Below are 25,875 nucleotides of genomic sequence, written 5' to 3'. Positions count from 1 at the left end.
CTCCCCGCCAAAACCTAAACCTGGTAAAACCCAGCACAGTCAAAATCAATGCCATCATGAGCTGCTGTTACGCTAGCCAGGCTGTTCCTGATATGATCAACTATTTCCTTCACCTGCAAAGTCAGTATATACACTTATATATTAGTTTTCTCTTTAAAAATAGAAAAGAATTATAGTTACTTTTAAAGATCCAAAAATTTTGTCCCAGAGGGGAGTTCTGCGTTTTTCAGGAATGCTGATTTGTAACGCAAGTCAGAAGTGCCTCTTCCCTTCTGTTCAAAGCGAAACAAACAGACCAGCAGAGAAAAGAGTCTCCTTTCACAGGCTGCTACTGAGGGATTATTCGAGATAAACTTCCTTTGGATTTCAACATGTCCAGGTCTTAAAGATCAATACAGAGAAGATATTGTTCTATAGACGTTTTTATCCTTAGATCCAGGGAGCAGGGAGCTACTTGATAAGTTTCAAGTGACCCTAAAGTTTCTAGATATTTAACCGCACTTTTCTTGTTTAGCTCCAGACATTTCAAGCTTAGGAAAAACCAAGAAAATAGTTCATTTTTACTGTATCCATTCTCTATAATAAGGGGAAAGAGTGTGCCTTTATTGCCTTGGTTTGCATCTGAATTTGTATCTAATTTTACTCATAAGAATTCCAACTCACTTTTAAATATAAGGATGACAAGTTAGAGTAACATTCATTGAAGAAGTTTGGGGTTTGGGTTTTGGTTTGTTTGTTTTGCTGCTTTTCCTTAAGGCAGTATCACATTTTCACTAAAGGAATGTCTTGGGGGGAGGGGAGGAGAGTCTGATGAATCAAACCTTCGTTTATCATAATCAGAAAAATAAATCATTTACAAAAGTGAAAATAAAACTTCCATGTAACTTTATGTCCTTCTCATCCCTAGTCAGCAAGGGGTTAACCTGATGTCTTAATCCATTTCCACTCTAATTGGGAAGGATGGGGGAAAGTCATTTCAGTAAAGAAATGAGAATTGCTGGCCTATATATGCCTGCGGCAAAAAGAGGAGAAATGAATTCTCTCGTGAGCTTGGTTAGTGAGGGGGAAAAAAATCTCCATCTTGCTCCTCCCTTGATGCCGTTGTTCGATTTGCCAGGGTTAACTAATGATCCCCAGAACTGTGTGTAAATCAAGAGAAGGGGTCTGTGTGCCCGGGTCTCCTAGACGGAGCTCACTAGGCAGTTTCTGGACACTGTCCTTCATTCGACTAAACCTGGAGCCAGTCTGACAACTCAGTGTGATGCTTACAAAAAGTGGAGCCCCCCGACCCCAGTATACTTGATAAAGTTTTCTTCTTCATCCTTAGATGTTCATTTTATTATTTGGTGTCTTCAGCAAAAAGAGTTCTTGGCTAAATACATCGTTCCTATGTCAGAAGTGGTGAGGAATTAGACTTGATCTGGGATATTTTTCTCCAAAAGAGTGAGATGCTCCCTAAATGGAGACCTTGACAATGACAGAACTTCTTACAATGGAATGTGTTTTTAAGATTCTTAAAATCCACATTTATATAAGTACTTGCTGCATGCCCTTTTTCAAAACTTCCCCAAGAGTGCTGTATTTCCCAGTGATGCTTTTGAAATTCTCCTCAGGATGGATATCCTTATGGGCATTGGAATTGTTAAGCAGGCTAGAGAAACAAGGACTACGGGAGTCCTTTGTCATCACTAAATTTCAGTGAACGTAAGCTCAGTGGTTCGATTAGAAATGAACTAGAGTTCATGCCGCAGTTTATTTGTTGTCCTGTTTGGACAGTCATCTGTCCTTTGCTCTTGCTATTTTAAAAAACTACCAACTTTGCAAAACCATGTGACAAAAAGTCTTCAAGTTTTGTCTGTGTGCTTAATCATTTTTAATACATTTTGGACCATCTCTGTATGTTGCTTTCATGGTACATGAAAGTATACATTGGCAATTAGTGAACAGATAATATCTATTTTTCAGATGTTTTTGTTTAATTTTGTTAAAAATTATTTCACTCTTCCCCTCTACCTTTGAAGAAGAGGTGAACTCAATAGAATTAGCACCATTATTCATTAAAAAGAGGTAGCAAAATTTGTTTAATTTTTTAAATAGATTTAAATTGTAGCATTTTTCTAAGCAAGTCCAAGACCATCCTGTCAAAAATTTTAAATCTGACTCAATCATTACTTGTTTGAGCCAATGATGTTTCATAAGAAGTCTCCACAAAAAAATAATATCCCACCTCAGCATATGGTGTTTTATCCATAAAAATGGGATTATTACCAGCACATCAATTACATCATCTTATTAATGTAATCTGAAAATTTGTAAACATTGCAATGCAGATCTTAGGATTTTTATGAAACTTAGAAAATGTAGCTACATAGAATGACTACCTCCATTGTTGCTGACTTTTTTAGCTCTTTTTTATTTCATACTACAAGAGAAAATTTTAAAACTTTTGTGGAATATAATTCCATGACCTCACAGAAAGCAGGGCAGTGATAATCTTAGCCCATTATTCCATAGAACATTCTGTTTTCCGAATCTGAGGATAGCAGGATTAATACAAAAGGATTTGTCGCCTTGTCTGAGTGCCTGGAAAAACTCTCTAAGACTAACACTTGGCGATTTATTATTTAATTGATCGATATAGATGTTTTGGCAACTCCTTCACAGATGACTACACTTCTTACTCTTGACTCTCTAGTAGACTTCACATGTCCAGGACAGATGGGCGAGTCAGTACCCAAGATTTATCTCAAGCCTCTACATTCTCTTTCTGGAAGGTTCTGCTATACTTGGGGAAATTTCTCTATAGTCTACATGGGATCACAGACAGACAATTTCTTATTTCAGTAGAAAAGCACCAATTTGATGTACTAACAGCTGTAATAATGACGATGAAGAGCCTTGTAGCTGGTTATTCTAAAGGAATTAAACCTTACTGTGCATCCATATTATTTTTTAAATTATTATTTTATAATACATTACATAATGCAGCCTCACTAATTGGGTTGACATGGAGAAAACAGAATTAGTGAGAAGGCTGAGTTTTGATATTTTTAAGCAATTCTAGTTAGTAATAACTTACAGGTAACATTAATGAGTAATACGTGTTTCTCTCTAATCTCAATTTTACATAAATTATAGAACAGAAGAGCAATGCAGTTCTGTTATTTTCTAGAAGGTGCAAAATCTCTAAGTTATTTGTGTGTGTGTGTGTGTGTGTGTTCACATCACAGCTCCTTGGGCCTGCTTGAGGGGATAGAATTAACTATGTGCAGTTGAGGAATCCTATGTAAATTGGTAACGTCCTTAAAATGTGTTGTCTTGAGTTGATCCTCTGTTCCCTTTTTTCTTTCATTTCTCCTCCTCACTCAAAATCTAACTTCCCTTGAGCCATATGCTGACCTGGGCCAGCACCAGACCAGGACAGCTTCTCCCACTTCCAAGTGGCAGGTATATATAAACGTTCATGCAGCTGGAAAGCCTGCTTGTTCAAGGCTCCCATTTTGTAGGTGAAGAAACTGAGACTGGCACAAAGTAAGAGACTGGCCCTAGGCCACCTGGCAAGTAGCAAACTGAGGCATCCTTCCTAGGGCTCCTCTACCATTATGAGATCAGCTGAGTCTTGCTGCATTCAAACATATGGGTTTGTGTTGACTGCATGTGTGAATCCAGTCATCCATTCATTCGTGTCCCCAGCAACTTGAAAACTTAACCTTTGCTATTGGGATCAAGTGAATGATCACTCAGCCATCATTCTATTCCATCGCTTGGGGAGAATATATATCCACCATTCCATCATTTGGAGAGAGAGATTCCTTTTTTTTCATTCATGTCTTTACTCCAAGCATCCAAGAGTGAGTTGCCTACCTAGAAATCAGATATTTCAACCAGTTTCAGGGAGTTTCCATTGCCTGTCCTGTTACCCAGCGTGGTCCACATTTAACATTTAACTTGGGACCACTCACCATCCCACCAGCTCACAAAGGATCACCCATTCATTTTGTCAAACTGACCTACAGTTAATCCCAACCCTCCTCCCCTGTCTAGCAGTTCAAGAACCAGTGAAACTGACTCACCGAGTTATCTTTGAACATGAATGTTGTACAAGGAAAAGAGTTATACTTTCTTATTTCATAATTGCCTCAGTGAGAGAATAAAGATAAATTATAAACACAAAGAATAAAATCAAGTGCTCGCTTTGGGTAGGAGGGTTCACTGTGGAAGGACACGTGGGAAATGAGGAACGAGAGCCCTGGGTATTCATTCAGACATTCATTCATTTATTTTTTCCTCAACTTAGAAAACGAGTTTTGTTTCAAATTCACAGTGGTGGAAATGGTTTTAAATATGCTAATTAAAATGCCTACAGTAAAGCAGACTTTAAAAGTAATGTTTTCCTTTTTAAAATTTAAATATAGTTGATTTACAATGTGTTAGTTTCAGGTGTACAGCAAAGTGATTGAATTATATATATACACATATATATATATTCTTTTTCAGATTCTTTTCCATTGTAGGTTATTACAAGATATTGAGCACAGCTCCCTGTGCTATACAGCAGGTCCTTGTTATTTATCTATTTTACTTACAGTAGTGTGTATATGCCAATCCCAAATTCTTAACTTATTCCTCCCAGTATAAAAGTAATGTTTTTAATAGACTCCACTTCTATCATCTGTCAGAACACTTTACTGTTGTGACTTTCCCCAATTAGGTGACTCAAAGCCATGGGGAAGTGTGTAAACGCACCTCCCTGTTCCTCAAGTGCAGTAGACACTGAGACGCCCCATGACACTTGGGTACTGTCCCATGGCGCTTGGACAGGGTATCACTCAGAGAGGAGACTAGTTTCATGCGCAGCAAGTGGCTTCTCAGCCTCTTACTTAAAACATGCCGTCTGTTTATGGCTAACGGAGCCACAGAGATTGTGGGGAAGATCCAGGCCCCTTCGAGGGTCCACACATCCGCCCCTTGACCTGTATATCCACCCCACAAGACGAAGGAGCAGAAACCAGGGATGCTTGCCCTAAAGAGATGCTTGGACCTTTGAAGGTTCCCAGCAGCCCCTGAGGAGCCAATGTGGTGAGGTAGGGCCTATGGTTTCTGTTACAGAACAGGCCGCCTATTTCTTCTTTGTTGTTTTTTCTGAGGACTGGAGTGGAAGAAAGAGAGGTGGGCCCGCTCCATGACTTAGGCCAGGAGCTGCTCACCGTTGATTTGAACTAATTATTTTAACCGGAAGATTGCTAGCAAATTGACATGTTGAGTGGTCTTTTGGAAAAACCTATCTGCTATATTTCAAAATAAACCTGTTTATAGGAGTTGCTATTTGGGAATGGGTATCACTCAACCAATCCGCAATTCTGTTGGAAAATCATGACTGGGTAAAAATAAAACTTACTGTTCTAATCTGTGTCGTCTGTATGAATTTCATAGAAAACAAGTTTGTTGGAAAAGAAGGGGTCAGAAGATGCTTTGATAGTATTCTTTCAGAGCTCAAAGGAATCAAAGCATCTTGTACAGGCTGCAACACGGGCAACTGGTAAAGGTTAAGTGGAAATGAACTATGCACGAAGTGGACTTGTGGCTCATCCGTGGTGGTGCCAATGCATCTGTGGCAATGACAGTGGTCAGTAGGCCTTTGCAATTTAGTTGTTTTCGCCGGGCATGTGTGTCCTTATGACTCCAAGTCAATCAGTGATGCTGTAATAAAACTCTGAACTTTGCTTCAGCTTGCAGGGAAAATATGAGTCAAGAAAGATGCATTACTTAATGGCCTTCACTAATAGCAGGTTAAAAACAGGGCTCACTTGAGCACAAGCAGAATAGTAGCAAAGCTGCTCTTCAGCGTGAACTGTGTTTTGAGTGGTTGCCCTTGAACTGCACTGTCTAACACAGCAGCCACCAGCCACAGGTGACACGGGAGGACTTGAAACGTGGCTAGACTGAACTGAGATGCACTATGAACATAAAATGCACAGAGGAATTTGAAAACTTACTAAAAAAAAGGAAAAAGAATGTCAAATAGCTCATTAACAGTGTTTATATTGATTATGTGTTGAAATGAAAATGTTTTGGATATACTGAGTTAAATAAACTATAGTATTAAAATAAATTTCACCCATTTCTCTTTGCCATTTTAATGTGGCTTCTAGAAAAACTTATATTACATATATGGTGCATATTACATTTCTAGTGGACAGCGCTGCTCTAGAATTAGAAAGAATGTCCACATGGTTTAAAGGCAACTTGTCAAGAGCTGGCAAAGAAATCTGAACCATCTTGCAAGGTGTTTTAGCTTGCTGGTTATGACTGGGCACTCCAGGTGCAAACTGCTTGGGTTCAGATTGGGCCAATTACTGAATCTCAGTTTCTTCATCTGTAAAGTGAAGGGAATAATTATGGACTGTTTGCTGCTGGAGGGTTAAATGGAATAATGCATGTAAAGCCCATAGTGTGAGGGCTGACAGACGATGCGCTGATAGAAAGGATCTTCTGTTACCGTGGGTGTCTTACAACTCAGGCTGCTAACAAAATACCATAGGCTAGTAGCTTACATAACAGACATTTCTCACAGTTCTGGCAGCTGGAAGTCCATGATCAGGATGCCAGCATGGTTAGGGTCTGGTGAGAGTCCTCTTCCTGGCTTGTAGTTGGCTGCCTTCTTGCTGTGTGCTCACATGACAAGGCAAGAGAGGAAAAAAAAAAAGGCTCCAGTCTTTTCTTACAAGGGCGCTAATTCCATCATAAGAACCCCACCCACATGACCTCAGCTCAACCCAATGACCTCCTAAAGGCCCCACCTCCTAAAACCAGCACATTAGGGCTTAGGGCTTCAGCACATGAGTATTTGGGGGGGGGGGACAAATAATCAGTCCATCACAATAGTTTTAAAAGTCCAATCAGAGATAGCTTGCATGTCAATTTGCATTTCGCAATGTTACTTATAAAACCCTTTTAGACTCTGCAGTCTCATGTGGGCTGGGCACAATTTTCACTGGATACTAAGCAGCTGGCCTTCCGAGTTCTGAGTGGGGTCCTTGAACCAGCAGCAGCAGCATCGTGGGGAGCTTGTGGGAAACGCTGGACCCCCAGCCCCACCCCAAACCTACTGAATCAGAATCTGCACTTAGCCAGGTCGCCAGGGACTTCAGACACATTGTTGATGCCGTGCTGTCTAGGAGTTGAAGAGGGGGAGCCTCACTAGCCAGGTGTTCAAAATCTAGTGTTTTTGTGTTTGTGTGGAGGTAAGGGTGAATCAGAAGAGAATGAAACAATTAAACAATTGCCTTAATGGGGGGTCATTAAAAGACACCCTTTCTCCCCGGTGATCCAGAACCAACTGTGAAGGAGACAGAGAAACTGAGCAGACAGAGATCAAAAAATCGGCTTCATTGCTGATAGGACTTTTGAGAACAGTGACTTAGGTGTGTGGCTTCCTGCCACTGAACCCCAGAAATAAAGAGATGTACTTATTAGCACATAGACAATGTCTCCCCAAAACAGTAAGAGGAGAGGAAGTCCTGCTTGGTGTGCTAGCTTTCTGTTGCTGCCAAACTAGCAAATTACCACAAACCCAGAAGCTTACACAACACTCGTTCCTCCTGGTTTTTTTCCACCAGCACCTATAATTCTGTCCTGTACACCCCAAGCTCATTCCTGACACCGTCTACCTCCAAACCCACCCTCTCCTGGTCTTTCTGCTACTAACGGCACCTGGGCCGGGCATGGGGCTAACTCCTCCCCCTCCCTCCCCTCAGTCCCCCTTTTCAGGCTCCATTATTTCCACCTTAAGGCTCATGAGTCCGTGCCTGGCCGGGCAGCAGCCCTTCAGCTCTGCCTCTTTACCTTCCACTCACTTCTCCAGCTCGGACAGATGCAGTGTCCTAAAATATGTATTCATTGTGTTATTTCTCAGATTTCAAGGCTCTGAAATCCTCATGTTGAAGTTCCGATTTCTTCAGGTTTTGTCAGATGCCTCTGACCCGTCTGTGTTCATGTCCACTGGCCTTGTGTCATTTGCGAGCCGCCACCCTCACCCCGGCAACCTGACCCCCAATCTACACTGGGATTGTGCTGGAACCGATATGCGGGTCATCCCTTCATCCATGCCTTTCTCATGCTGACCCTTTTGCCTGGAGAGGACCCCCCCCTGACCCCCATCCCCTAACCCCAAGCCCTGCCTCCTGCCCTCCCAACCACCTGGTGACAATCTACACCACTTCTAAGGGTCAAATCAAATGTCATCTCTACTAGGAAAGAAGTCTTTCCAGAGCCCACCAGGTAGTGTAGACCCCTGTGCCTTGTCCCACCCCCTCCCTGGACCCTGCACACGTGTCCCTCAGTGGCCTTGACACTCCCTTGTTCTTATTGACCTAACGGGCTGGCCCTGCTCCTCAAACTTCGGAGATGGCCAGAAATAACCTCAGGATATGAATCCTAAATATTCGAGATTTGCAGGCTGAAGAATTTCAGGGCTATTTTCTGACAGAGACCTTGAGACAGGGGAGGATAAAAGTGAAAGATGAGATCAGAGTTTAATTTTTCAGAAGGCGACAAAGGACACCCATGAAAATACATAGTTGTGGTCAAAAAGAAACAGAGCTCATTATGTGTGTAGAACCTGTGTGTGTGCGTGTGTGTGTGTATGCATAGAGATCAAGAATGAACAACCCTGGGTAGGGTTCTTAAATTCTCCAAGTGTGAGGTTCCTGATTTGAAAAAAAAAAGAAAAAAAAAGGATTTTTTGGGCAAAGTATCTAAAAGCATTTTGGCCTCTCCTCTCCTACAGTTCAGGGACAAGTACCTTTAACACCTCCTTGGGCAAATCATTTCAAATCTCTACAGGTGTAACTTCACCTCCAGAGACCCACCCCCTCCTCCCCCTAATGGTATGTGCTATGTCCTCGAAGCTACTGACACAGGACAAACTAAGAACGCTTTCAACAGACCACGCGCACACCTTTCCAAATCCACTCACTTCTGCCTTTATTTTTAGGTTAAAAAAAAAAATCTTGGCTTTTTTCTCAGAGTCACTGAAATATTAGGTGTGTAGACAAAACACGTGCCCTTCCACTCCGCTTCTCCTATTTCTCGGTCTCAGACATGGAAAGGCTTTTTGGGGTCTCGAGAGAGGATTTCCAGGGTGGTTGTTTCTGTTGGGTCTCTTTAGTATAAACTCAGCTGTCTGGTCAATCTTACTGTTATGGATTCCCTCACCCCTCATACCTATTAAAACTAAACTTACTAACTTCAGGGTACATTTATTTATTTATTTATTTTTTGCCTTATCATTCATAAAGAGTGCAAATGAGTCTTTCCCTGCTGTTTTGGTTTGTTGGTTTTTTTTTTAATCTTTGTGGAGTCACTTTACGAACTTGTAAACCACAATCTTGTTTTTTTGTTTGTTTTTAGGACGCTCCTTTGAGACTATACATATTTAATTTCCTTCATTTTTCATCACAGGCCATCCTTCAGAACTCATTATTATGTTAGTTGCCCTTTTTGCTTTGGCAAAAATATAAGACCAGGGAGCTGAAAATCTTGTTCTCCTGCCTATTTAAACAGCGTCTGGAAATCTGAAATAATCACCGCCTTTCTTAGTTTTAAGGGTTTCATTTAAGCTATATTATACTAATATTGTGCAGTGGAGTTGGAGGCTGTAGGTTTGCAGGATCTGAAATGCTCAAGTCCTAAGGCTTTGAAAAGTGCTAATTCCTTCCTGTTAATCATTCAGTGCTGACCATTATCGGTATACAAGGCTGATGGAGTAATTTCAGATTCAGAGCATTATGGGTACATATTCAAGGGAAAGAGAAACAGCTTCATACGACTTTGCTTAGTGGATTTACCTGTAACTTCACCTACAACTGCACGTGCAGCAGTATATAGTAAGGGATTCATATTGGAAATTATCATATGACAATTATTTTCAATGACTGATATCATTTGTTATTTTGAGAATGAAAGCTTTCAATATAAATAATCTGCCCTCCTCGCAAAGGGAAAGAAAGGAAATCAAGCAAGGAGGGAATATTTCAAAAATGTCCTATCTTTGGAAGTAAATGATCATAATGTTTATCTACTAGTTTGTTTCTTTTAGAAACTGTATTCCAAATTATTTTTATCACTTTAAAAACTATTCATATTCTTACTTTTTGTGCTTAGCTTCTACTGTATTACCGATGTTTTCATGTTTTTGTATTAAATTAGGGTTTGGTTTGAATTTCACCTTGAATCCATCCCTACACTCTCCAAATGTATTTTTAATGTTCACTAAATAAATCACATTTGCATCACCTCTAGAGCTTAAAAGAGGTGATTCAATGAAAGATAAGATTCAGTATTAACTAGCAATGGAGAACATTGGTTGAGGGTACATAATACCATATGCATATGTAACAGTTCATTTTTTATATGATGATTTACTGTTTTAAGCTATTTTTGTGCCAGAGCTGGACAACATACTATAAAAATCTGCAGTGCTAAAAACTGTGAGAGGCAACAAGCTACCAAAAAAGGGGGGGGGGGATTTAATTTTATACTTGCATTTCTTGCGATTATAATTAATCAACTACAGTAAATTCGGTGTTTGCTGTCAGTATATTCATACAATTATTTTTATTTTCCTATTTTCTACTCTTTCAGAATGTATGCATGGAATGAATCCATCTAGAGACATTCACAGTATGTTAGATTCCAAATTACATTTTTAATAACATATGCACATTCACATATGCATATATATGACATTTTATCTATGTATCACTATAAATAACGATATAAATTAACCAATAATCAAGGCTTTTTTTTTTTTTTTGCTGATTCAAAAATACTTAAAAGCTGTTTTCCCTATTGTAAATGTCAAACATATAAAACATTCCAATGAAACCTTAAATGATACCCTTGGTTCTACAGCGTTTACCACAGGTGCATTCTGCTGTTATTAAATGACTCTATATGACTCTGAAAAAAACAGAGCTTGGCTTCTATGTATTATAACCTAGTTTATTACTTTTGCTATAGCAGTGCTAATGCAAAATTTTTATGAGACTTCTAAAATGTTTGCTAAGCATCCCTAATTTTAAAAAGATGAATTTAAAATTTTTCTCAGTTTGCTACTTGTGAACTGCACAACTTACTTAAGAAATTACAGTGAAATAGTCACACATCAGCCAAAGCATCTCATGAAATCATTCACATGAAGGAAGGAGGCAGTGGACGAACTAAGGAATCTCATCCCCAGAGTAATTAGGTTACCAAAGTGAAATAATCTCAAAGCCGCTGAGGGTGGGGGGGATGTTTAATTAAATTCCAGTGTTGAAAACTGGCCGGTGTGTATTGCTGGTTATTTGTTATTTGAACATACATTAACATGTTATTCTTCATCAAAATTGTTCTCTTTCCCTGTGACATTAGTACCAACCACAGCAGTTTGGTCCAGAACCACTAGCAAAATGCATTCTCTAATTGTTATTTTCATTAAAATGTTCACTGAAAATAGAAATAATTATTTTAGAAATATGACATTTTTAGAAATATATTACGGAGGGGGATTTTAAGAAAATGCTTGAGATTCTTATTTTATTTTTGACGTAGTTTCAAAACAGTAAAAATGTAAAATACTTAGATATTTTCTGAGACCCTCTCCATAGTTCTGTATTTATCGAAAGTTGTAGAAAAAATGTCAATAAGCTGTTATTGTTTTCCAGTGAAATTGTTCTGTTTTTCTTCAAAATGCTACTTTTTAAATTCACTGTGAAAACATTACATTTCATTCCTATTCTGAGTCTTTTTGAAATATCCCCCATGCAGCAAATTTGGATGAATCGAATCTGTCAGACAGCGTTCGCCCAACGTATTGCTTCATTGCATTTTTTGTATTTTATTATGACAAAAGTAAATTTTAGTATAATTCCAAGGGAACACTAGGAGTACATGTAGGAATGTTTCCTTTCCTTTCAGAGGCAGAGGAAGGGAAATTCTATATTGCCGCTTAAATGAGCGCTCTGGGTGGAAATGAATTCATCTCTTACGTGACGTTACTGAACTCTATAAGCTCCGTAGAAAGCCCTCCAGACTAAGGGGTTCCTAGTACCCCTTAGTTGAGCCCCATGCTCCCTGCTTTCCGTTCATTTTAGTTCCGCGATAAGGAGAGGAAGTGTTTTTGTTTGTTTCTGGTATTCAAATGTGCACCGCACAACACGTTATAGCCGGCGCAGGGAAGGTCCCGGGATCCCCAAATGCCGGGCGGCCGGGTTCAGAATAAATCAGCAAAAGCTTTCCTTGCTATGATCGTCCCTGTCGGAGTTGGAACTCAGGATTTACTGCTTGAGACTCTTAGCTGAGCAGCGCCCACGGTGCTGCCCTTGAAAGGCTCAACTTGCTGCATCTATCTCTGTACCTCTTCTCTTACTAAGGAAACTTGATCTCGGCCGGGAGACGGCTGCGCGGGCTGCTCCCCGCAGCCCCTTGCAGGGTTTAGGGTTTCAGGCAAAGGGCTGGCCGAAGCCCCAGAGGAGCCTTCTCTGACCTTCCTGAACGGCCGATTACGTTTTACTCGGACCGCTGTACCCCTTGTCAGAACCCATTTTTGCCTCCGCCACACTCCCGAGTCCCGCCCCCCGTCCTTGGGGGGGGGGGTCCTCTGGGGATGCGCTTGGAGGCGGCCCCCAGGAGCGTTTGGTCCGCTCTTAGGGAAATGCACTTGAACCGAAGCAGGAAGGTTTCACTCGGCCCGAACTCGCCTCTAGAGCGGGCAGCGTCGCGTCCGGTGCGGAGAGACGGTGACCTCGGTCAGGAGGGCGGCAGACGAGGAGGTTTGGTGACTGCGCAGTATTTGGAGTTGCTCGGCCAAAGTGGACAGAGGACGTTTGGAGTCTTTACACCTGAACTAGGGCTTCTTCAAAATCACTTTAAAGAAAAAAGCAAAAGTTTTCTGAGACCCCTAGACCCATTTTTTTAATGCAGCTGGATGCTGGGAGTTTCCGAGTGTCCCGGGTTTTCCGGAGAGAGAGGAGGGGACCGGCCCATCTGGGGAAAAGCGGGGCAGGCTGGAGGGAGCCTTGGCCACAGGCCCGGCGATGGCGCCCGGGACGCCTGCAGCACCGACTGCCTGCGGAGGGCGACGACGGTGTCCGGGTAAAGCGAGTTCGGGAAGAGACCCAGACGCGCGCCTGTCGGGACAGCCTGAATAGTAGGGTGGGACGCGGCCGCGCAGGCTGGTTCGGGTGGCAATTTCCTGTCGTTTCTTCTACTGAAGTTCTTACAAAAGAGACCCGAGGGCCGCGAGAAGGCCGGTAGAGCCCCGCGCCGTCGGGGGCGTTCCCGGACGCCCCAGGAGGAGAGCGAGGGCGGCTGCTGCCCCCTGGCGTCCGCCCGGAGCGTGCGATCCGCCGCGTCTCCCGGCCGCTCCGCGCAGCCAGCCTGGCCCTCTGGGCCTGGGGCAAGGGAAGCCGCCAGGGCACCCGGAAAGGCCTCCGCGGCTGGTCCGCCAAGGCCCCCGCCTCCGTCAGACTCCAGCGACGGAACCCGAGCAGTCTGGAGCGGCTGTGGCGGCCTAGCATCCCAGCGGCGCGTCTGCAGGGGAACAGAGGCGGGGAGGGGGAGGGGCCCCGTGGGGCGGGGGGGCGGGGGGGGAAGCGACCCTCTGCCCCGGGGAGTCGAAGTTGAGGGCTCCGAGCTAGAGGGAGTGGGTGAGCGCCCTTCCCCGGGGAGGGGCCGGGTGGGCTCTGTGTGTAGGTGGGGAGCCCCGCGGCTAGGCGGAGGCGGGGCCCCTCTAAGCTCCGCGAAAATGCCCGCGGCGCCGCGGGGACGAGAGCAGGGGAAGTTCCCGCCCGAGCGCGGAGCCGGGGTGGGTTCCGCACCCCCCGCGGCCCGCGCGCGGGGGCGGGGAGAGGAGCCGGGGCCGTTTCCGGGGAGCCAGAGGTGGGTGCAGGGCGCGGGAGGCCTGGGCCTAGCGGGGGAGCCGACGCTCCGAGGATGGAAGCGAGTGGAACGGATGCTTTCAACTTTCCAGTCGCTAGTTTTTCGGGGGTCTTTTCTGACTACGAAACTCCTCTGCTTGCCGCTAAACTCACTCCGCCTGCGTGAGGCGCGCTGCGTAATTAAGCCGCAGCCCAGCCGCGACGAAAAACACCAATTAAAGAAAACAAACCAAGAGAGAAAACTAAAAACAAAAACCATGTTGTGGAGACCGACAACCGTCTGCCCTCACTAAATGAATCAGCGCCACTTCACCGCAGTTGCCCACCCGGCCGTGGGGGCGCACTGAGCGGCCCTGTGGCCGCGCCCTCGGCCCTCCCACCCCTTCGCGGCCGAATCGCACCCACGCAGGGGAAACAGGCTCGGCCGTGGGCAGCCGCGCAGGACCTGGGGCCGCCCGGGCGCCCGGCCCCAGGAGCCTCGCGGCGGCCGCCGCATCTCCATGGCTCGCCCGGCAGGTCTCCGGACCCGGGCGGCTCTGGGCGTAGCGCGCGGCCTGAGTCCACCCCCGGCTGGCCGGCCTCCTCCACTGCTTGGGTCTCGGGACCGCGGGCGCGCCCTGCAGTCCTGAGTCCGCGGCGGAGCAACACTGCATGTCTGCAAAGCCGCAGGGCAGCGGTTCGCACCGGGGTGGGGCCCCGGGAGAGCATGTGAGCGTGTGCGTGGATGTGCGTGGATGCGGATGCGCGGGGAGCGCCGGTGGCTGCGGCGGCGGTGGACTCTCCACCCCGGCTGCGTACAGTAGCGCGCGGCAGCGGCGGCGGCGGGGGCGCGCGGGCCAATTCCAGGAGCCCGCGGCCGCGAGCCGCGCCCTGGCTGATACCGGAAAGGCCTGTGATTGGCCGGCGGCCTCCCCTATGCAAACGAGCTGAGGAATTCCTCGGGCCGGGCTTACAGTAAAAGCACGTTCATTTCCAGGCACTCTCATTCATAGAGCCAGCGGGCGCAGGCGGGACGGGCGCCCCGCGGCCGGACCCAGCCAGGGCACCACGCTGCCCGGCCTTGCGCCGGCAGGCACCTCTTCCTGGGGCTCTTGGGAACGCCAGAAGAAAGTCTTTGCTGTTTCTCCTTAATCTGCGTTGGAGCTTCGATTTTTTTGTTTCTTTCTTTCTTCTGAATGAACTGGTTTATTGGCTGGATTGTTCAACTTCTTTCCTGGCTGTGAACTTTTCCCCGGTTGTTTCCTTTGACAACTGCTGGAGAAAGTGCGTGTGGTGAAGTTGCGTGTGCGTGGCAGTGTTATGCGTGCTTGTGTAACTCGAGCCGCCCGGTCTGTTTCGATCTGCGCTGCGGAGCCTCCTCGCAAGGCCCGCTCCACCTGCTGCGGTTACGCGGTGATCGTGGGTATTAGCGCGTCCGGGCGGTTAACCGGCGGCGCTGAGGCGACGTTGGAGGAAGATCGTCTTGCTACTGCCCAAGTCGGGGCTGACTCACCCAGTCGATGTAGACAGCGGCTGGCTTCCGAAGAGTGCGTGCCTGCGTGCGTGTGACTCGGCTGCTTCTCAACTCCCACCAAACCACAGGATCAGCCACAAACTTAACCAACATCCCCAAACCCGAGTTCTCAGATGTGGAGAGCTGAACTCTGAGTGTCATCGACTTGGGCTTTTTTTTTTTTTTTTTTTTTTTTTAAGACTAGCTTCTTTTTGAAAAGCTGGATTTTCTGAACTGAGCATTTTGCCAGAATTTGAGAGAACATGACAAGTGCTTCTAGCCCAGCCCTTCTCCAACTACTGAAGCTGATTTTCAAGGCTACTTAAAAAGAAAAAATCCTGCAGCGAACGTTAATGGGTTTCTGTTGTTTAAATTCTCTAGATTGTATTGTAAATATTTTATGAAGTAGAGCATATGTATGTACATATATATACACACACATATATATATATATGCGCATACATTAGAAACAAGACCTTTGGAAGTCTCAGTTCTTGCTTTTGAGGACCGAAGCCAGTTTTGCATGATAAAAAGTGGCGCTGTATTTGGAAGATACTCGTGTATTTTGTGTTGTTGAGACTTTCAGACAAAACTCCTCTGGAAAAAAAACTGACAAGGCAATTAACTACTGGAACTTCCAAATTATGTGTTTGCCGGTCCTTTTGCTCGCTGCCTAAATTATTTTAGGAAGTATATGGGAATTTTGCCTCCGGGAACTTTTTTAACAACCGAAGACTGAACTTAAAACTCTCAAAGCAAGATCCAGAAGAAGATAGTCTCCCTTGGCACTTGACTTTGGATTCTGGTCGCCCACTTTTCAAAGCACTAAGCGGTCGGTTGCTAAAAGCCCTGCCCGGGTCTGAGGCCCTTAGGCCGAACTAGAACTTTCCATCCCCCTCCTCCCCCCAACCACCCCGCAGCAATAAAGGCCCCTGAACTTGTATGTTGGTCTCCCGGGAGCTGCTTGCTGAAGATCCGCGCCCCTGTCGCCGTCTGGTAGGAGCTGTTTGCAGGGCCCTAACTCAATCGGCTTGTTGTGATGCGTATCCCCGTAGATGCCAGCACGAGCCGCCGCTTCACGCCGCCTTCCACCGCGCTGAGCCCGGGCAAGATGAGCGAGGCGCTGCCGCTGGGCGCCCCGGACGCCGGCGCCGCCCTGGCCGGCAAGCTGAGGAGCGGCGACCGCAGCATGGTGGAGGTGCTGGCCGACCACCCGGGCGAGCTGGTGCGCACCGACAGCCCCAACTTCCTCTGCTCTGTGCTGCCCACGCACTGGCGCTGCAACAAGACCCTGCCCATCGCTTTCAAGGTACTCGGCCCGGACGGAGCGGGTGGCGGGAGGACGGGCAGAGGCCGGTCGAGGCCGGGGCGATCGGGGAGGGCAGCGGCCAGGCAGGCGGGGCCGGGTTCTAGAAAGGGGCCGGCACTGAGGCCCGTGGTCCATCCCTCTGCGCTTAGGAGACAGGATGCTGCGTTGCCGTGGCGACCCTCAGGGGGCCCAACTCAGCCCCGCCGCGGTTGTCTCCCGGGATGGCTGAAAATAATCAGGATGCCCCCCAAAGACGTCCACTGAGGGCCGGTTGGCTCTCCCTGGCAGCTTTGAACCAAAGTAGGAAAAGTTACAACCCAGTAGGAACAAGCCCGTCTCCTGCCATGCTTCCCTTCCCAACTCTGGCTTGACACCCAAACCATCTGAGGGAGGCGTCAGGAAATAAAAGATACTTTTATACCTTCGGGTCAGTGAAAATAAACTGACAAGGAAAACTGTCAGGGCTTCCCACTTCCACCCCATCTTTAACTGCCCTTTAGGAATTAGCAAATCCAAAGTCCACGGTGGGTGTAGTTTAAGTTTGCAAAAGTTTTCTGAAGTTCTCTCGAGCTTGTAGCCTTCTCCTGCCAGAAGCCGCAAGTAGCGAATCCTGTTTCTTTTCCTGGAACTCTCCTGAACGTTATCGCCCGCCGGTTCACCTAGATTAAGCCCGGGGCGGCGAAAGGAGGCAAGGCTGTGTCTTCCGAGAGCCGAGGGTCCAATCTGCCCGCTTTGATGTTTGAGGAGGGGGCGGCATGGACTGGGTGATTTCAACTGAGCAGCTCTCCCAGGCACTTTTCACCCCTAATCTTGCCCTAGATTTGAGCTGTCTTTAAAAACCTTGGCCTTCAGCGGGGATATATAAACAACCCCAGGCGTTTTTAAACAGCCACCCCACCACCCTGGCAGCAGACAGTAGACATTGGCAGCGGGGATTCAGTTCTTCTGTCTTGAGTGGGTTTAAGAAGGGGCAACTTTTTAGTACAATCAGTGCAGTCATTTCCTCTTCATTTAAAGGGCTAAGGCAGGCAGGTGGGGTCGGGGAGCTGTAAAGATCAGCTACTCTTTTTCTTCACAAAAAAATAATCTGGTTAAATGTTGTTCCCTTTAAGGGGAGATTAATGTAACATAAACTTTTTATGGTTCCGAGCCTGGGCTGGATCTTGAGCTGGTTACAATGCATGATGTTCACTTTTTTTAAAAAAGTAGTGTTGAAGTTCTTTATTTTTAAGCTCTACACACCTTCCAAATTTAGATTATGCTTTCTAAAACAACCAAAAATGTGTAATTGGCTGTCTGTAGACTTGCTCGGTTTTCTGAAAGCAAGAGTTTTTGGCGGGGATGGAAATAAAGATAAGATTGAACAGCCGCTGGACTCTTTCCTGGCCCTTCCTCCTGCTCTGTAGATTTGGGTTGGGAGCCCATTTCAATTTTAAATCACCCTAATCCCTTTACATAAACAGACTCAGCTCTCCCTCGGCCCTGGGACCTGACAGGGATGGGCCCGGGGTCACTCTGAGATAAGCGCAGAGGGGAGGAGACGGCTGATAGTCCACCAAAGGGTCCTTTAGAACCGGGTGCTCAGACACATGGAGGAAGTGAGTTCTCAGGGATCCGTGGCTTCCTTTGGGGTAAATAGGAGTCTCTTCTGGATCTGTCCTCCTCTGCTAGGGAACCCAAACCCCAAACACTGAGTGATTAATAAAGAATCTTCAGGAGTTAAAGCAGTATCATTTGTCAAGCCACCACATGAAAGTCTATCTCCTTCTAAAAGAATGAAAAAAGTCATGTAAGTTGCTTTCATGAGCCATCGGGGAATTCCTTTTAGGGGCAATCTTAATGATAGAGGTGTCCTTTTAAAAATGACTTTTGACAATTTACTTTTTTTTGAAAAAAAAATCTGTTTTACTGAGTGATAGCTTCTAGGTTAAAGATCAAGGTGTAGAGATCTTGAAAAAAAGTTCAAGGGGGTCTTAAGAACATTTACGACAGAGGCAGGGACAGCAGGGGAAATCAGATCACTCAATTAATAATCTGTCACCACTCCCGTCCCAACAAGAGGGGACTCATTCTAAAGGAGCCCTGCCCCTGGAATAACAGAAGGAGCAGAGAAAATTTCCCGGCAGGGAACCAGCGCAGAGATGAGGATAAAGCAAGCTAAACTTGACTCAAGTGTCTGTATCAGCTGGATTCTCTGTGCGTCCCTGACTCCACTGTGTACTCATCCCTCACCAACCACCTCTCAAGCAGTTTCTAAAGAAATTTTTACTTGAAAATTGGATTTTAAATAAGTCTCAGACAATCTCTTTCAGAAGTTAATCAGTAAAGAATGATTACCTTCCCTGTAATGAGGAGCAAGCTAGTGAGAAAGTCATCAGATATTGATGAAGAGAATTGAAGTGATTCTTTAGGAGTCTTCTGAAATTCTACGTGTAAACCCCCTGCCTTAATCTTTGAAACTAAAGGGAGATTTAAAGTTAGGAGTTTTCCTTAATCATCCTAATTGCTTATTCTGGACCCCAAAATGCCCCCATCCTTCTCCCATGAAACATCTTTTATCTTTTAGCTTACGGAGGAATCCATATTTGACTACTGAAAAAAATCTTCAATTTGCTACTTGTTACCTATTATTTACAGAAGCAGTCAAAAAAGCTGTTTGGATGACTTAGGATATATTTTGTAATACTGTAATATTAAAGTTTATTTAGGCCCTGGTACATCAGAGTCCGAAGGCATAAACATGCCTTCAGCAAGTTCAGAGGCCTTGGACGCTGATACTAATATTATTTTCTTAAGAAAGAAAGAAGTAGCATTACTGTCGGCAAGATCGTGGTGCCGAGCTATGCATTAAATGTCATCTCAGCTGAATTTTAAGTTCCACTCCACAGCTTTCTTTAAAACACTGGAAAATTAAGGGATTTGAAATAAATGAATTGTGACTGTAATTTCAGCCTAATTAGAGTTGGTTTAAAAATGCCAGTTTGAACTGTGAATACGCTAACCAAGAGCAGTATGAGGGTTCTGTAACATAGAGGAGGGTTGATATTTTGCCCAACTTCCTGATACTTTAAAAACAGAGAAGTAAAAAAAAAAAAGAGAGAGAGAGAGATCCTTTGGCCAGCAAGTCCCTTCTTGTCTGTTTGGTCTGTGTTAAAATGTAAATGTTTGTGTTTCTTTACCTATTGTTTATAGCTTTTTCATTACTCCCATTGCTTTTTTCTGTTTGAAGTTAGATTTTTTTTAATTCTCTTTATATTGCCTATCAATGATAAAATCTGTATCAAATTAGCAGAGATGTTAGTTTTAAATTAAAAAAAAAAGTTTTTCCTAGTCTAAGAATGCTTGCTAATAATTAGATGATATATTTTATTAATGTAATTTCCCTGGATTTAATATTTCCCCCTTCCCTCTACCATTAAAAGAAATCCCTCTGAGAGCAATAAAAGGCCGAGTAAATGATCTTTGAGCCACGAAATAGCTTTGATTCCTGCTGCATTTTTTTAAAAAGGGAAAAGAAGGAGTTAAAGGCCTAATTTTTTTTTTAGTCTTAAATTCCAACATCAACAAGCCTTTCTTATTTAGCCACCACGATCATTTTACTCTATATTTATTTCTGTTTGATGACGGTCTCATGAATTTGCCATATTACTGATGAGGGTAGCTTTGGAAAGATGAACGAGGCACAGGCATGGACCACTATGAGTGGAGCCAGTAGGAGGAAGGTGATTTAGAATACATTTTGGTAGTTATAAAACAAGATTTATTTATTTTAACCTATTTACAGATTCTGTCCCCACAATGAGTTATTCAGCTGGAAAACCATGCAGTTGATTCAGTCCCTGTACACTTACTGAATGTTGAATTAAAATAGAGACGCCAGGTCATCACAGGGAGATGAAGATGAGGAAGTAAAAATATGTGTTCAAGGAGGACATTTCAACATTGTGAGTTAATTTTACAGAGGGAAGTGAAATCAGTGGAAAAAAAGAGGAGGGGGATTTTTAAGAGACTGAAAAGAGCAGAATAAAGCAAGCACTTTTCATGGGAATAGAAAAAAAAATGGTAACAATCACTAAATAACTGATCAAGGAGATTTATTTCAATTATGTTTTTGAAACAAAAGGGAATTGCCATATTACTGCTTTTAATTAAACAGCAACACACATACTTCTAATGGATCTAAATACCTAATTAGAGGGTGCCTGGGGACTAAATAGCTTTGTTTGTAAATCTCCTTTATGGAAAAGATGTACAACATTTGGATGGAAAGGATTAGAAAGAAAGATAAAAGTGCAAGTTGGATAAAATTAGATGAGGAACTTGCCTGCCTATTGCTGTGAGAATTGATTCCCCTGATGCAGTCTTGGGGTCGGAAGTACGGCCACCCTTATGGGTTCGTTTTCCCCGTCCTATTTCTTAGAATCCAAGAGCTGAAGCTCATAGGGAATAAAAACAATAGATGATCATCTGGATGACAAGGAGAAACGGTAATGACTAAGCAGGCAGTGAAGATGGGAATTTAGAGAAACATGGCTTTGCTCTCATACAAGTGAGTCTGTGGCAGCCTTGTTTACAGACAGGAAAAGAGGACTGAAATATAGGTATTACCACCCCCCCCCCAAAAAAAGATGTAGTAATTATTAGATAAAAATGAGGAGGTGGAAAACAGTGGCAGGAATAATCACTGTAGAATGCTTTATTATCACAACTCAAAAAGCATACTTAAAAAAAAAAACTTGTATAATTGGAATGATTAACACACATTTCACTACTGAAAGAGTACTAGAAGGGAAGTCAGAAGTGATAGGAACAAATGCAACTTGGGGGCATTTTGATTTGAAATTCTGTGACCACTTGTACAAAACAGAAACAATGGAAGTATAGATAATGATAAATTTTTAGACCAAGATAGTTTTTGGAAAGGTCAAATGACCAAGAAGTGGATCCTACTGTACGAAGCACCTTTGTGCCATACTCTTTAGAGCATTTTACCTTGAAATGACTGTTCTTTTTTATTACCTAAGTATCAAGAATATTTTTTTTTTACTAGTTTACTTGAATAGCCCTGATAGGAAATCTATTCCTGTCCAGTTCCATTGAAGGAATTCTTCTTCAAGGTCATCTGGGCTTGGAGAACAGACACCTCGTCATCTATCTGGTCCTAGTTAACACAACCCTGTGACTCACAGATATAAAAATGCTATGGAGTTCCACTCCTGAATTCAGAGGAGGACACAAAAATGAGCACCCCTCTTCTCTGAGGTCTGTTGACTTCATAATTAGTGTTAAGCAAAGGGTATATTTCTGGTTTTTTTTTTTCCTTGCATACCAGAATTCACTGCTAGTGAAAATTAAGATAATAAAAGAAAGTAGAAGGCATAAGGATGAACTGACGGCAGAGGGGCAGTTTAAATCATTCAAGAATCTTCAACAATTCAGTGGTGGCAATCGAATTTCATTTTAGCAGAAATAAGTTTAAACCCTGAAAAGATAAAGTTGGCCCTGTTCGGCCTGTCAGTGGATGTCTGGATGAGTGAAAGATGGGTTAGGTTATAAACTTCCAAAAAACAAGGTGTTCTGTTTCTCAAATATGAAGAATTAGGAAGAGATGATTGTATTCATGAGAAGGCAGAGCTTTTCAAAGTTCTTGTTATCATGCGTCTTATTCCAACTGTGCCCTGTGACCTTATGCAGCTTCATGAGGTGAATGTTTTATGACTTGAACATTTATATTTAGTTTTGCATAGTGGAATTTAAAGTGAATCTTCCCATTAATAACTTGGCTGTTGTTTTGCTTAACTTACGACTGCTGTTCCTTTGCAAACTCAAAAGCATCACCTCATATACATTGAGTTTTAGAATAATGACTACGCAAATGGCATGAAAGTTTCTAACCTGCCTGGTGTCTGCATCTGTCCCTTGACTGGTGTTTAGGTGGTGGCTCTGGGGGACGTTCCAGATGGCACTCTGGTCACTGTGATGGCAGGCAATGATGAAAACTACTCAGCCGAACTGAGAAATGCAACAGCAGCCATGAAAAACCAAGTTGCAAGATTCAATGACCTCAGGTTTGTCGGTCGGAGTGGAAGAGGTATGTATCTGTCAAAACTGAACTGAAGCACAGAATATTTACATGGCAACAAAGGCAGATGTCAAAACATCTAGAAGTTTCTATGATGGGATTTCCTAGAAATAACAGTCATTTCTTCCTGTTATTATTGCTACATCAAGCTTTTAAAAAATATTTATTTCAATTTAACATTTTTAACAGAATCTCGCTTTACGTGATTGCTTTCTATTATTGAACTGGTCTTATTTAAGACCGATTTGGAGCATATAAAACATGGATTATCAAGGAAACCTCTCAGATCTTTACTAAAATGTAAAAATATAAAACTTACCATCATGGAAACTAGGAGCATGCAACTGGGGTTCTCTCTTTAATAATTTTCAGAAATCTTTTTACTGGAAGCCTTTAACTTAAGGATCAATGTGCTATCCATGACAAGTGACAGAGTTTCAGATGATCACTTCCAATAATTTTGAGGGATATATGGTATATAGTTATTGAAGCATATTTCAAGTGAGCATTTTTTTAATGATAAAATATGAAGAAATAGTACCATTCTGGTTTGGTGAATTTGATGGCAATGTGACCTTCCTATTATATAAAATTTGGATGTCTTTTTATTATTTGCAGGGAGGGGCTGGGCCCAGTTAATATTTTAGGTACTAATAATATTAAAGACCAGATTATCCAGAGGAACTATTTCATCAGTGCAGTTTTATTTTTCCATGCCCATTATCACTGTATTAAAGCAGAAAAAGGAATCTTGGCTTGTAATCTCTGGTTTCTAGTTATTTTCAAATATTACATTTTGTATGTATTGTAAGAACCTAAGTCATATTTTATAAATAGCAGTAACTACTGGAAACTTAACTGAAGGAGGTAGGGGAGTTTGTTTGGAAAATCTCATTTTTGTAATATAGTATTGAATAAGCTTAAAAATAAAAGTTATTTTGAGTATAATAAAAAGACGTAGCAAGTACCTAAATAACAGTAGATGACTCTTGTATTGAAAAAAATTAAAGTACAATCAATGGACGTTTAATCATAAGAGTAATCATTACTCTTTATAAAGGCATTCAAAAATACAAGAAAATCTGTGTTCTTGGGGAATTCGATTAGTCAAAGAGGAAAGAGGGTAAAGGCATGTTGCTGTTTTTGGCTATTGTTTTTGTGCTATCCTAGCTGTCTGGGGCTTTTCAGAGTAGAATCAATAGGTGGAGAAAATTTAAATACTTATAACATGATTAAAAATATATGTTCATAGCACTATGTTAATAATAGGGTAATGCAAAGAAAGTTATACCCACTTATTGAAAGCATGAATGATGCTATAAGGTATAAAAGCATAAGTCATTATATGGGTTCACTTGTTATATTAAAAGTCTCCACCTTTCACTAAATGGAATTCACATTATGGTTCAGAGATGTGTGTTTAGAAAACATCTTGAAGGCTTCAGATGAGCAGCTGGCAGAGTGGGTGAGAAGCCAATAAAAAACAAAGGCCCGACCTCCTGGTCCGTGCCTCCAAGCCCCGTAATCATAGCAGCTCACTTCCTGTGGATTGCTCCTCTTAGGAGCAGAACGAGTGTCATTTGGTGGCATTTCCAGAGAAAGCAGTATTATCAGAGGAGGCATCTATGTGGGTCTACGGGGCAAGTTTCGGTCATGAAAGTTTTGGAAATTCTTTAATGGCCCAAGCCAGCGACATTTTCCCGTAAGGAGTGCAGCAGTGGCCTGGCCATGCCCAGGAGGTTGGTGATGATAAAGAATGCGATTTTGAAAGCAGCATGCTTGCTTTGCTGGCGTCAAGGGCTGGTCTCTCGTCCCTCACTGGCCATTTCTGTTTTGAGTGGGTGACTAAGAGGAGCTTGTGTTTACTTGGGTAGCAGTGAACTGTTTCCCCAAGGTGTGGATTGTTTGCATTTGGCTGCCTGATTCGTGCCAGTATGCCCTTGAGTTTGCATAAAACCCCAAGAGTGAAATAGCTGTAACCAAGGCCGGGCTGTCTTTTGATAACCTGGGACGAGAAAATTAATTGCAACTCTCTGTAGATGGACAATATCTGTTTTGAACGGGCTCTGCTTCCCACACGTGATAATAAGCAATCCGAAGGAGAGGAGCTCGAAGTGCATGTTGGACCCAGTTACAGTTATCGTGATACTGTTGGTCTTGAGTGATTTTTTTTTTTTTTTTTTGGTTAGTGTTACAAGACAAAATGAGCTGTCAAAAAGCCCAGTTTGACTCTGTCTCATAATTTGTCCCCCTAGTCATAAAATACAACTTGATTTTACTCTTTCAAGTGTAAGTGTCAACATCAAAGACTGCCGTTTTGGGGGTTTTTTGTTTGTGTTTTCTCAATTTGCTTTCTATTATGAAGAGAGCAGGTGATGCCCACTCATTTTAACAATTAGCCTTAATCTTCCTCACTGAATCGTGTCTTTTAAAAGTTTCATAACGTTTTATTAAGTGATTTAAGACTATCCACTATGTTGTTTTCTGTTTTTGAAAACGTGTCTGAGAATATGTCATTGGCATCAACATACCACACGGGGACCGAGGAGGTCCTGGCTACTGGCTCATCTGAACGTCTCCATGCCAATTTTGCGTTCTGTCCAAAGCCACTGGTCTGAAGGATTCTCCAGGGGGCCTGGTGCTTGGTTCCAAATAAAGGGGAGAAAAAGAAACCCCCTTTTCTTTTCCCTGCTGCCAATCCCTGGGGATTGTAAACCTTACAGAAACTGCCAGGGGTTGAACATGGAAGGGTTTTTCTCTGTTCTGCAAAACCGATCTGTCTGGCTGCTGGCTCCTGTCCAGGACCACAGCTCCTAACCTCGGGTTCAGCCTGCAACTGGGAAAACCTGCCCGTCCGGCTTTTACGGCCTGGCTGACAATACTGGCCCCTAAAAAATATCGGTGAAGACTTCAGCAGTCTGAGCCTTCCTCCTTCCTTTTCTTCCCTTCCCTCCTTTCTCTCCCTGACAACTGAAATCTCTTCTTCAGGGGTATCTCACCCTTGGAATTTTCTCCCTTTGATTCAGTATCTCCATATAAATCCACCAGTCCTTTACAATGGAGGGAGAGA

The 25,875-nt window shown here is 43.5% G+C and overlaps 1 protein-coding gene across 3 annotated transcripts in view; it reads left to right on the top strand.

Annotated features, from left to right (window-relative positions):
- Nucleotides 1–25,875, top strand: part of RUNX1 (RUNX family transcription factor 1) — a 236,976-nt gene that overhangs the window by 131,430 nt on the left and 79,671 nt on the right. For all 3 annotated transcript variants that reach the window (XM_064475710.1, XM_031459300.2, XM_031459295.2), the window contains exons 3-4: nucleotides 16,470–16,723; nucleotides 22,658–22,814. In XM_064475710.1, coding sequence (XP_064331780.1) covers nucleotides 16,470–16,723; nucleotides 22,658–22,814 — 411 coding nt within the window. The remainder of the gene's footprint in view (nucleotides 1–16,469; nucleotides 16,724–22,657; nucleotides 22,815–25,875) is intronic.

Source organism: Camelus dromedarius, chromosome 2, assembly GCF_036321535.1.
Source record: "Camelus dromedarius isolate mCamDro1 chromosome 2, mCamDro1.pat, whole genome shotgun sequence".
In the NCBI taxonomy this organism is placed as follows: domain Eukaryota; kingdom Metazoa; phylum Chordata; class Mammalia; order Artiodactyla; family Camelidae; genus Camelus; species Camelus dromedarius.
This window is presented reverse-complemented; position numbering and strand designations above follow the sequence as displayed.